Source organism: Mercenaria mercenaria, chromosome 18 (assembly GCF_021730395.1).
Source record: "Mercenaria mercenaria strain notata chromosome 18, MADL_Memer_1, whole genome shotgun sequence".
Classification (NCBI taxonomy): domain Eukaryota; kingdom Metazoa; phylum Mollusca; class Bivalvia; order Venerida; family Veneridae; genus Mercenaria; species Mercenaria mercenaria.
Genome location: NC_069378.1, coordinates 26,349,067 through 26,362,901, shown reverse-complemented (window position 1 = coordinate 26,362,901; position 13,835 = coordinate 26,349,067). Strand labels below are relative to the sequence as shown.

General features: G+C 34.5%; 1 protein-coding gene across 2 annotated transcripts in view; it reads left to right on the top strand.

Annotated features, from left to right (window-relative positions):
• The window catches only part of LOC123538056 (alpha-catulin-like), a 55,969-nt gene extending 47,858 nt beyond the window's left edge, over positions 1–8,111 (top strand). For both annotated transcript variants that reach the window (XM_053529522.1, XM_053529521.1), the window contains 5 exons: positions 71–195; positions 1,993–2,128; positions 2,742–2,864; positions 4,281–4,364; positions 4,662–8,111. In XM_053529522.1, the coding sequence (XP_053385497.1) occupies positions 71–195; positions 1,993–2,128; positions 2,742–2,864; positions 4,281–4,364; positions 4,662–5,054 (861 nt within the window). In that variant the 3' untranslated portion in view covers positions 5,055–8,111. The remainder of the gene's footprint in view (positions 1–70; positions 196–1,992; positions 2,129–2,741; positions 2,865–4,280; positions 4,365–4,661) is intronic.
• Positions 8,112–13,835: the final 5,724 nt, after the last annotated feature.

Here is a 13,835-nt window from a genome sequence, read left to right as displayed (position 1 = left end):
GTTATTTTGTTTTATTATATACCTATAGAGGAAACCGAGAATTGTTAGTGAAACTTACTATATTTTGCAGGAGCAAGCCAAGATAGCGAAGTTAGGTCTAGAGATGAAGTTAATCACTTCCGAGATGGATGCAGAGACTGATAAATGGGAGGAGCCAGATAATGATATTGTGAAGAGAGCCAAAAATATGTCCAGGTAAATCTGTCAGAACTTGAAAAATTTGTTTCATGTAACAGAGCCTTTCAGATAAACTGCACATATAAAATAACTGGAAATCATTTATCATTCTTCAGAACCAAAGCTTTTGGTAGGAAGTTTTTCTTTAGGTTCTGTAATAATAATGTTCTAATGCCTTTATTTAACATAGGTAAACACATTAAGCATGTTCAAAACAAGTCTTTATTTGCAATGTGGAATTTGATATCCTTTCCGCAGCCTTAACATACTAAAACGTATTAGCGTCTGATGGCCCTTTCACGCTTCCGTAGAAACAACATTTATTACGCGAAACTTATTTTGAAAATATTTCTGAAATGTCTAGGTCTGCAGCTCTCAAATACGGTTATATCTTACAGCTCTCAAATACGGTTATATCTTACATCTGAGGCATATACTGACACTCTCAGACAACATCAAAAATGACATTGTGAGCGATTTGATGAAGTTCCAAAATTATCAATGTACCCTTGGTCCGTTACGGACCCCTGTGGGATTTGTGTTTATCCAGAGCTCAAATATTTTTTCATAGATTAAAAGCTGACATGCTGTACTAAAGCCCAGGTAATTTCAATTCGTAATAAAGTGCTGAAAATTGTCTCCCCAATAGCAAAAAAAAAAAAAAAGAAGTCCATGCGCATACATTTAGATGGGGTGACCCCTGCGCGTGACCCCTGACTATCTACGAAACAGGAATTCTGTCATCAAAAACCTCCGAATCTAAGTATGCATGTCACTAGCAGAAGACAAAATTTTGCGGCACTTGCAGACGATCAATATCGCTTCACATTATTAAGCATTCTAACATGGCTCGAATTGATTTCCAGTTAAACAAAGAAGGAAATCAAGCTCTGTATATTCTGCGATAAACAACGGTTGATGCGTGGACTGGTAAGAGAGCATTATGACATCAATTATGACGTCAAATTGCCACATGACCCCTGATACATTACTCCTCGGGTAAATGAAGTCCAGCATAATATTTATTAAAATATGTCAATGAGCATGTCAGAATGAAAACAGTCAATGCCTTCATGTGATTTATCGTCTAATTTACCACGGTTCATTGTTCAGATGCTTCAGTATTTAACCACTCGGGCTAATGCCCATGTGGTTCAATTCCTACACATCTGAACTCTGAACCTTGGTAAATTAGACGATAAACCACTCAAAGACCTTGATTATTTGTTAAGTATTTTCATATTTCAATGTATAAAACTTGTTTGAAGAAATCTGAGTAAAGCAATTCAAATAATTATGCATCTATCACAAAACTACTAGCTGTACATAATTAATGTTTTGTTTACTTCCTGTAAACAATATTTTTTGGTGGTAGCATATTATTGAACACAAAATACATTTGTTTTAAGGTTGCTTCCAAAGGATCTCTTTACAGATTTTATTATAAAGCTTCTTGATGGAAATTTGTTAATATTAGGTTAACTCTTCACAAAGATCGCGATTCAACGATCACAGAGGTTATGGATATTCGTACTCGATTTTCATATTTAACTTGTGAATATCAGAGTACTCAGATTCTCGCCACATCCTTATTAGTCTGTGTGTTGAGTGTGCAGTTGTGACACTAGCAAGATTCAAACCCTCAGCCTATGTGTTGTTACCTTAGCCGGATGCAGCATATAGGTTGAGCTACCTACATCTCATCTACTAGACCACCACTCGTCTATGAATTTTTTACCACTTTAATAACAACTTTGGGCAGGTCTTGATTGAAGTTTAAGTACAAGATCTGTAATGATTTGTTATATGTTTCAGTATGGCATTTTCCATGTATTTGTTTACACGAGGGGAAGGACCTTTAAAGACTACCCAAGATCTGTTTGTTCAGGCAGAGTACTTTGCCGAGGAGGGCAAAAAATTGTATAGAACTGTTCGAGATTTCTCAAATAAGGTACATAGAAACTTTGATTTCTGTATGAATTTTGCTTCCATTTAAAATCTGTTTTTTCTTGTACATGTATCTCCATTCATGAGTCTTACAATAATTTTTTATCAGGAGTATAAAAGTACAGGAGACATTAAATTAAAAAGCAGTGTTAGACTCATTATCTTTTAGACTGACCATGATTTTTTATTGGTCATATATATATATTGATGTTGCTATGGCCCTCACACTCTGTTTTGAATTAGGTAATCAGTTCAACTTTCATGATCATACATGTTTTACACTTAGACATAAAGTATTAATGCCACACACAGTCCAAATTTGATAGTTAAACTGGACAGACCCATGAAAATTTATAGGAGTGATCATCTTGATTTATTGTAAAATCAGTACTTTTCATGGGGGACTCTTATTTTTGTCAAATTAATGCTTGAATGATGAATCCACAAAAGTAAATCTCAACAAACCGGTGAAATTCCCGTTCAGTTTACGTTCAAAATTTAAATTGCAAAAATTCTTATCTCCAGAAAATAGTCATCTTGTCCCAAACCACAAAATTTTATTCCCACGTAATTAAATGATTGCACAGTATACTATTCAGGTAGATGAATATTTACAGGTACCAATGTGTCCACAGAAAGAGGAATTATTGTTACATGGTGATAGAATTCCAACTTGCTGTCAAAATCTACTCTCAACCCTGAAGGCCTCAACATATGGTAAATCTGCTACATTTAATAAGGTAAGTAGTTTAATCCAGAATTATTGTGACATTTCAACACTCTTGTTTGAATACATGCATCTACGAATTATGCACAAAGTGGTATTCTTTCCTGCCTATTTTACTTTGATTTTTTTTGGAGGGGTTTAATGTCACACCAACACAACAGTTACTATTGATCGTATGACAATTTCCAAGCTTTTCATGTTGAAGAAAGACCAAAGGTGCCCCTCCAAGAATTATCACAGACCCAGATGGACACCACGGTAGAACCACGATCCTTCAATAAACTAGCTGGAAGACTTCTTTATTTGAAAGAACTGTATCCGAAAGCGAGGTTCTGAACCCATAGGCAGTGTCCGGGGTTGGGGGGTTAGTGATTCCAAGTCAGCTACCTTAACCACTTATACACTAGATCAATATTTTACTGTGGTTCAGTAAATTCCTTGGAGGTGGGGGGGAGGAGCTAATCAACTCTAAATCTTAATAGAAAGCAAATTATGACATGTGTTACTTTATAGCACTGCTGTGTTACTGTAATGCGCACTGTTTGTTATTTGCAAATGTCTTGTTTATCACCAGCCATGATTATTATTAAAACTTTTCAGCCATTGTGTCTGAAATCATTCACTGTCCTCAGAATCATGTGGAGAAGTTAGCAGTTACTTGCAGAGAATAGTACTGGTACAGAATCCAGGAACACTTCAAAGGTTAACTGCCTGGTGTTAGATGACTGAAATACTGTTGAGAAACAGCACTTAACCCAAAACTGAAAACTAGAATATATTCAAAAGATCATGTAGTGCACAGTACCAAACTTTGGGATGACGGTACATCAGTGTTGGCAATGTTTTAACCATAACTATGTTCAATTGTATCTGATGATATGTATTGTGATGTGATACAATGTTCTCTTTGTAAAATTTTTGCTGTGGTATACATTATAGAATCTCGAACCTGGAACACTGTAGGATGTAACATGGTCCAATTCCCTGCATTATAGAGGGTGTGCAGTATATATGAGCCGCGCCATGAGAAAACAACATAGTGGCTTTGCGACCAGCAAGGATCCAGACCAGCCTGCACATCCGCACAGTCTGGTCAGGATCCATGCTGTTCGCTAATGGCTTCTCTAATTACAATAGTCTTTGAAAGCGAACAGCATGCGTCCTGCGCGGATGCGCATGCTGCTCTGGATCCATGCTGGTCGCAAAGTCATTATGTTGATTTTCTCATGGCGCGGCTCATTTAATTTCTAAGATTGATCAGTAATGACTTCCTAGGCATCTTTGAAGCAAAATAATGAGAATGAAGTTTTTTGAAGGGACATGCTTAAAGACAAATTTTGGATGAGCATGCTTACTTTTTCTATATCTTTCCAAAATTTTTACTTCAGATCTTATTTACTTTGAGATCATGGTTATATTTCTACTTTAGGTTGATGGTGCTATTCAGGAAACCAAGAACCTGATGAATGCAATAGCTAAAGTTGTCACTGTCTGTTTTGTTTGTGCTACTAAGGTAGGTAACTGTACGATCTGTGTGCCTGCAGGTTGTATAAGAATAGAAGAGATTGTTCTTTGATTCATTAAATATTCAGACATTTCAGAACCATTTTGCTATTCTTCCAAACTATTTACTTTAATCAAAGACCCTTTTTAAGAACAGTGTAAATAGCACAATGGGGGAAGTCACAACACAAAACTAAAATGTCCATACTTTTTTTAACTTGGTTAAGGTATGAAATTTCTGTACAGTTTGTTGACACGTATAGGAAAGTGTTTTATTTCTCTGAATTTTGTATTTTTCTTTTTTCAGTTTAATATAGATTACAGAAGATCTCCTGGTGGGACATTATCTTGGAGAGGTCAGAGGTCATTTGAAAGCCATCCAAGGTCATCTTACGACAGTGAAAGGTCAAAATCTCTTGAAGGTCATTATAGGTCATCATATGACAATGAGAGATCAAGGTCACTTGAGGGTCAAAGGTCATTGTATGATGGTGAAAGGTCAAAGTTTTATGATGGACAAAGATTTTCATATGACAGTGATAGGTCAAGGACAAACGATGGCCAAAGGTCATTTGAAGGTCAGAGGTTATATGATGGTAGAGGTCATGCAAGTGATTCTGAATCCATGTACAGTTCACAGTCAGACTACATGAGCTCCTCCTCAAATAGAATGTTCAGTAGTGGAAGCTATGATGCCTAGGAGATGAATCTGTGTGCTAAATTTGTGCAATTTTAGATACTAAAGCTGTGAAATGATATTGAAATGTTTTATGGGAGTTATCGTAATGCTGCAGATATTGTTAAAAATGATATATTATGCATTTAAATGTGTTCATAGCAACCTGATTGCGAAATATTACTTGGAACTGCATAACAGTTTTGATATAAAAACATAATATTCTGGATATTTTGATTTTATTAGAAGAAAAAATCTTCAAATCTTAAGTTTTTACCTTGCAGTACTTTTGTCTACAGACCTAGGATTGGAGTCTTTTTAGATTAATGTTTAACCATTTTTGTGGGCATGAAATTTTGTAGTTGTGACCAAAACAGCTTTTTGCTGGGATATAAATTAGTGAATCTCAGCATTTTGACCTAAAATGAAGGGGGATTTTACTCGTTCCTTAGGATTTGATTTCGTGGATTGACTGAACCATGAAATCTGCGAAAATATTAGTCCTCAATCATTATTAATGATTTGAGAGTATTAAAAAAAGCATTAAGACATATAAAATATTACACAGGCTGCTGAATAAGCTTATAAATTATATAGTATTTATTGTATTGTATACTAAATATGATGCTGGTTGACAGCATTTAAAATTTTAAATATAAGTCATATACTGTGAAATCATTTATTTTTGTGTGCATGAAATTTCGTGGTTTTTGGCCAAAACTGCTATATTTAGGGGGATATGAAGTCGTGGATTTCTATTTATGAGCATTAAATAGAAATGGAGAGATTAAGTTATCTTGTTCACTGGGAGACAATTTCTTGATTGAGTCAACCACGAAATCCACGAAAATTAGTTCCCCAACAAATATAGATGATTTTACAGTAGTGTCTTAAGCCCAGTTTAAAGTAAGTGCTTGATATTGTGGAAGTCAGTCATACTGGAAACAATACATGGTTCGACAGAAATATACATATGGAATGGAAACCTTGAAAACAATAAGTTGAATGTGCTATTTTTGAAATGAAATGTTTAAAGGACATTGTCACTTTGTGTTATTACTATGGATAGTCCAGGATGTTAGTCTTTGACTTGCTGTAGATTGAGTAATTTTTGCATAGGCTTTATTCAGCAATTTAAAGCTTTGCAGCCATATTTGTGGTGATAAGAGTTTGCAAAACCAGTGTGTTTGTGTTTTAGGACATTATGCAGATTAATATATAACGAATATTTTGAATTTGCAGGTGACAAAATTCTCGAATATTGACAAAATAAAATCAGTGTTAATATTACTCATTCTACAGTACTTTGTACAAGCTTTTATAGCCTGCTGTACTAGTTTGATTTCATTTGTTTCCAAGGTTTTATCGAAAACTCTTCTATCTGCCACATATATTTTGCAAATGTTAAATTTAAATGTTGTTTTCATCTGCTACCCTTGTTGTTTTCAAACATATTAAAAGGGCTGAAAATGTGTTTAATTTTGCGTATTGTTTGATGAATTTTTTTATACTTTCATTATTTTTTCACCTAGTCTGAACATACATTTTTCAGCATTAGTTTTCCATACTTGATACATCAGCATTTTGCTTATAGCAACTTACTTCACTTTACTTACACTGAAACAAGTTTATCATTGTTGAATCTCAACCAGGGGGCATTTGTGACATGTTAAGGAAAGCAGTTTTGTTATTTATTCTACCAAGTTATACGAGAGTAGTAGGAATGTTATGCACAACAATACTTTTGGCATCACTTATTTCATCATAATCTTGTTGTACAACAGTACTTTGGCATCACCTATTTCATCATAATCTTGTTGTACAACAGTACTTTTGGCATCACCTATTTCATCATAATCTTGTTGTACAACAGTACTTTTGGCATCACCTATTTCATCATAATCTTGTTGTACAACAGTACTTTTGGCATCACCTATTTCATCATAATCTTGTTGTACAACAGTACTTTCGGCATCACTTATTTCATCATAATCTTGTTGTACATCAGTACTTTTGGCATCACCTATTTCATCATAATCTTGTTGTACAACAGTACTTTTGGCATCACTTATTTCATCATATGGATTGCCAGCTTAGCTCAATAGGGAGAGTGCAGATCTACAGATCCCAGGGTCGTGAGTTTGGTCCTCGGGCGAGGCGTATGTTCTCTGTGACGATTTGATAAAAGACATTGTGTCTGAAATCATTCGTCCTCCACTTCTGATACATGTGAGGAAGTTAGCACTTACTTGCTGAGAACAGATGTGTACTGGTACTGAATCCAGGAACACTGGTTAGGTTAACTGCCCACCGTTACATGACTGAAATACTGTTGGAAAAAGATGTTAAACCCAAACAAATTATTGTTATTTCATCATAATCTTAACGTACAACAGTACTTTCGGCATCACGTATTTCATCATAGTCTTGATGTACAACAGTACTTTTGGCATCACCTATTTCATCATAATCTTGTTGTACAATCGTACTTTTGGCATCACCCATTTACAAATCATAGTCTTTACGTACAACAGTACTTTTGGCATCACCTATTTCATGATAATCTTGTTGTACAACTGTACTTTTGGCATCACCTATTTCATCATAGTCTTGACGTACAACAGTAATTTTGGCATCACCTATTTCATCATAATTTTGTTGTACAACAGTACTTTGGGCATCACCTATTTCATCATAATCTTGACGTAAAACAGTACTTTTGACATCACCTATTTCATCATGGTCTTGACGTGCAACAGTACTTTGGGCATCACCTATTTCATCATAATCTTGATGTACAACAGTTCTTTTGACATCACTTTTTCATCATGGTCTTGACATACAACAGTACTTTCGGCATCACCTATTTCATCGTAGTCTTGACATACAACAGTACTTTTGGCATCACCTATTTCATCCTAGTCTTGACATACATCAGTACTTTTGGCTTCACCTATTTCATCATAATCTTGACATACAGCAGTACTATTCAATATAAAAATCGGGCTTTTGGCATACATGTGATCTCCCGCGCGGGAGGGTCAAAATCCCGATCTTTTCACCTTGCCTCCCGTCTCTCGACCAAAACCGTATTATGACTGGGTTGATAATTACCAAGGAGTGCACAATAAATCAAAGTGTCACCAACTGTTGTGTATTATACATGTTTGACACACATGTAGCTGGAGGAAAGAGTTGTTTTTCACAGGTGAATTATTAATTGTTTTGATAAGGGATTAGACAAGCAGGGCATTTCCCACCTGTCTCACGGGGCCGAATATCTGCCCATTATGATTCTCAATGCCAATTAAGCTCCATTTTTTACCAATTTGAAGCAAAAAACTCCCAGTCATAAGAAAATAATTCCCAACTGAAATGAATTTTGATTATTCAAAGAAAAATTTTGCTCGGTAATAAAATCACATACCGGTAAGTAATTGTTGGAAAAACCAACCCATTACTATTTTTAGAACAGGAGTGTTATTTCCCCTTATGGAGTTACGCCATTTTCTTCCAATGTTTGCTACTAAATCGGACATATTTCATTGAAAACTGGATGACAACACACACTCATTTATTTGATAATATCAATCTACATTATTTTGGTAAGGGTAAATACATGTTGATGCATTTCTATGTCAAAATCATCAGTATTTTTATATGAAAGTGGGTGGGGTAAAGAATTTACATAATTTATGAGTTGTGTTCAGACCAATTTAGAGCTTCGTTTTTTTTTAAGTCCTCGAGTAGAATAATGTTAATGCATGTTCACCTTCATTTCAGACCTAAATTAAGACTTTGTTTCTACAAATTTAATCTGTTATGAAAGTTAGAACAAGAGGGAGCTTCTGTAAGATAGCATGCTCGACTTTTTTCAGTGATTGACTCTGAATTAAAGCTTTGCCAATAAAAGGGGCAATTAAAGCTTTGCCAGTAAAAGGGGCATAATAGTCAATAGCTTTGAATGTAACAGAGATATTAGACATTATATAAAACTTTAACAAAAAACAATGAAGTTAAAAAGTGGCATAACTCTGTCAAAATTCAAATCAAGAGTTATGAGGATTGTTTCTTCCGGTGTAGACTTATATACATTATTTTGTGGCCGAAAATGTTGGATTTTGCCTCTAAGTTATGTGTCCGCACGCTTAATTTATGTCGATGAAAAACCTCCAGTTTTGAGACCCCAACTCCAGCTGAAAAATGGCAAACCTCCAGTTTTGGGATTCTAAACTTATCACATGTATGCTTTTGGGAGATTTAGTCCATCTTGCATCCACTAATAGTTTCAGAGACAGTGTTGGTAAGGATACATGTATCTGGTGGGTTTTAATTCAGATCAGTTTGCATAAATATTCACAGAAATAAACTCTTTGCAAATATTCTCCTATTAACATTGAGACCTACGTGCAAACTAACAAAGTATTATTGTTTGGGACATTGAAGGTTGTATGTAAATATAAGAACTGATTTCAGCCAGTTTTGTAAACTAACACGTACTTCTATTTTTAGAAATGCCGGGCAGTATACGCAAGTCTGTGATTCTACGTATAGAATTTTACGTTTTTATTCTATTGCAGGTTTTATTTTTATTTTTACAAAGTCCTTATCAGTTAAAATAGGGAAAAGTGTTTCCAGTATATTAACAGTAATTATATGTCATTTACATTTGTATTTAAACATTTTTGTATGATATACATATATCCAAACATATAATCAATTTTGTGTTCAACTGAAATTATTGATTTAACATTATGTCAGTGTTGTTATATTTATCAATATTCTACGTGTAGATGTATATTTCAGTTTTGTGTATACATTATTATAATATAGTAATGTGTAATGAAATAGTTATCCTGAATGACTTTACATAAATTAGAAATATGATTAGCATATTTGTAACTTTGTCTGGTTTGATTTTTTCAACAGAAAACAATTTTTACTTTTCTTTGTTCAAGGCAAACTATTTATACAACCAGACATGATAGTATATAATTGCTTGAGTTTTTTTGTTCATTTTTTTTGGTGGTATATACAGAGTTATGTTTATTTTCATATTTTTAGATGAAATTAGTTTTACATCAGCCAGTTACTTTGTGACCCCCATTTTCTTGAATATTATAGGTCTGTACATAACTGTGATATTACCTCTATTTTTGTTGTTGTTTTTTTTTTGTACAAATAACGGGATGGTAAGTTGTGAATAAATATCTTTTTGCAGACAATACTAAGAGGTTGATATACAATGTACATATGCGGTGTGTCTTCTTGCCATAATGGCATATCTAGTGCTATAATTACCCAAGGGCTTTTGTGAAACTATGTATACCATTGTGACCAAAAGGCACACCCGAGTCATATATTGGCCTTTTTTGCTCGACTGTTCGTAGAATAGGTAGAGCTATTGGACTCACCCGGTTAAGTTTTTGTATGTAAGCTGGTATCTCTGTAATCACTTGAATGTGGAATTGATTTAATCCACATACACTTATTCACAGTCACAAACTGACTTACATTGCGCAGGTTCCAAATGCCACATATTCCACTTAGCAATTTTTGGTTCAGTTTAGGTATGTAAGCTTTTCTCAGTACCCACGGATGGGAATGGATTGAAACAAACTTCACACACTTGTTCACTGTGATGATATGACATTCACTGTACATGTTTCGTAACTCTGTTTTGCATTTTTACAAAATCGTACCCATTTATCGACTTTTATATTAATTTAACTGACAAGGCTGTTGAATAGTCGAGCATTGCTGTCCTCTGACAGTTGTTGTTACTAAATGTATTGCTATGATGCAATGTTAGAAGGCTCTGACATTCTGCCAGGGTCATAAGAATGTCAATAACATACTATCGGCAAATATGCCACTGTCACTTGAGCAAGCATAATTGTAAGGTAAATTTGTTATTATTTATAATAAGGTACAAATAAAAGAAGTTAAAGGCGTACACTAGTCTGTGTATATATAGATGGGCGAAATTTTTCCCAATAATAGAATTTCTTCAAACTTTGGATATTGAAGGACAATCATCTAAGAAACAAAGATACGCAGTAAAAGTCTAAGGTCACCAGTACTGGAAAAGAGTTATCTGCCCTTGAAAACTTCATTTCCCAAAAACGTTATCTTAATAAATTTGCTTCAAACATGTCAAACACCCTTCATGTGAATATGGTCTGTAATAAAAACTTTGCTATTTAGAGGATGGTGCAATATGTTTGGGCATCCATGTCCTATGGAAGGAGTTCTAGTTTAAATTGGCAAGACATGAAATAATGCTTCATTCCATTTATGTTTTCACCTTGCTTTGTCACTGGTCTGTTCTTGTATGAAATATTGAATGTTTTGGTGTCAGGAATATCCTGTGTTTCAACTTACTGTTTTGGAGAGCATTGCACTCTAGACATCACAAATTGTGGGCGTATGACTTTATATGTTATCTATGAACTCCTTTAAAGTCAACTGATCCCATACAGAATGTCTTAGAAGATAGGGTGTAGGGTATCGTAATAATATAAATCCATAAGTGTGACAGAGGATATGGAGAGAAAGGGCAATAATAAAGAACCAGATTTCCATTTACTCTTTGCATTTCCTCCCTTTGCTTGAATGTTTTGAAAGGAATTACTGGGTCAATTATTTCAAGGAAACTCTACTCATAATAGTTCTTGAATATGCTTTTTATGTCCCCGAAGGGAGGCATATTAGTTTTCAACTGTCCGTCCGTTCGTTTGTTAGTTAGTTCGTCACAACGTTAACTTTTTGCATGAAGGCACTTTACTTGCGAACCACTGCACCCAGAACCTTCAAACTTTACATGTTAATAGTACTTATTGAAAACACGACCCCTATTGACTTTGGCGTCACCAGGTCAAAGGTCAAGGCGCTGCGGGGGCATTTGTCACCATTAGTGACAGTTCTTGTTCTGGTACTAATTTGCATGCACTTCATATCACTGTTATAGAATATTTTCCATTGACACTGTAGTAGGGGGATGACATCCAATTTGACCTTTGTTATATTAATTATTATTTTGTATAGGTACATGTAAGTATTTAGCTCTCATGATAATCTTCACTTTTTGCAGTATACCTCAAACATTTCAGCTGATTATTTATATCTTTATGCTAGTCCCTTTTACATCTTGCCTTATATTTATTTCATGTTATCATATTTGATGTATCAAGATTTGTTTTGTAATGATAGCTGTTGTAGCATTGCAATAACAAATTTGTGTAATATTTTGTATTTCAGTCATATATTTGATGATAATTTTTAATGTAACTGTGTAAAAGGATGTTCTGCTGGTACATTTTTCTTTCAGATTTACATTTTTAAGTAATTTTGAGACATAAATGCTGAGGATGAGTTGTTGTGATCACCCAGTGTCCTTTGTTTGCGCTATTAACAAATTACATAATTTTAGTCCAGTCTTCCTGAAAACCCACCGGCTTAGCTCAATAGGGAGAGTGCAGAAATACGGATCGTGAGTTTGATCCCCGGCTGGGGTGGATGTTCTTCATAAGGATTTAATAAAAGACATTGTGTCTGAAATCATTCGTCCTCCACCTCTGATTCATGTTGGAAAGTTGGCAGTTACTTGTGGAAGACAGGTTTGTACTGGTACAGAATTCAGGAACACTGGTTAGGTTTGCCCGCCGTTACATAACTGAAATACTGTTGAAAAATGGCGTTAAACCCAAAACAAACAAACAGTCTTACTGAAACTTAGACTTCCTGCCTCAATAACAACTCATCTGAATTTGGGTCTGGATCATTTGTGTCCAGATACTGGGTCACTAAGTCGGGTTATAGAAGAAACTGTTAGCACTTCAGAGACCACACTTTCTACTGAAATTTCATGAAACCTTGCCATATTGTTTATTCTTATGTATTTAGGGTCAAATTTGAACTTAAATATGTAGGTTCAAGAACTAGATCATTTGATCAAATCATATTAATTCATAGAAAATAAATTAAGAGTTCACATTTTCAACTTGATTAAGCTGAATCTTAGTCATAATGTTTTCAGTAAAAAGTAGGTCAGCTTCTGTCAATAAATAGGTCACTCATAAAATCCTAGGCAGTTCTTGTCAATATTTTACAGACCACATTTTCAACTTGATCTACAGAAAACTTTGTAAGAATGTTTGTCTTCATGAAATCTATGTTAGTATTGAAGTTATGTCATCTTGTATCTAAAACTAGGTCACTAACCTAAATCGTAGAACCTTAATAACATTTAAGGCCATTTTTCTTTCAACTTAATTTTTGTGAGTTTTAATCAGCCTGTTTGTATTTATAAAGTACTTGTCAAGATCGAAACTGGGACATGTTGTCTTGTGTCAAATTTTAAACTGGAGAATATTATTGACTTAGGTGAGTGATACAAGGTTTTCTTGGCATTCCCTGATTTCATAATTCCTCATTTAATACATTTTAATAGTGCAAGATACTGTATTTTTCTTTGTTTTAAAAACGAAAGATTGGTAGCATGTTCAAGACCCACTTTGGTCGAAGGCGATAAAAATGAGTTTGGAAGCCAGTCTCAAAATGCAGCTTTGCCATTGGCCAATTTTGAATTTGTACTCTGAAACAACCAATCAGATGCTGGAGTTTTGAGACTGGTGTCCAAAATTTTAGAACCTTTGACTGAGGAGAGTGTGGCATAAGCTTATGATATACAACTATTCCACAATGCAGTGTTTCAATGCTGGCATTATTTAATGATCGTAAACTGTCCCTGTGTCAGTTTTCTTGATATTTGTATTTTATTGTTTCTTGTGTATTAATGTTTTT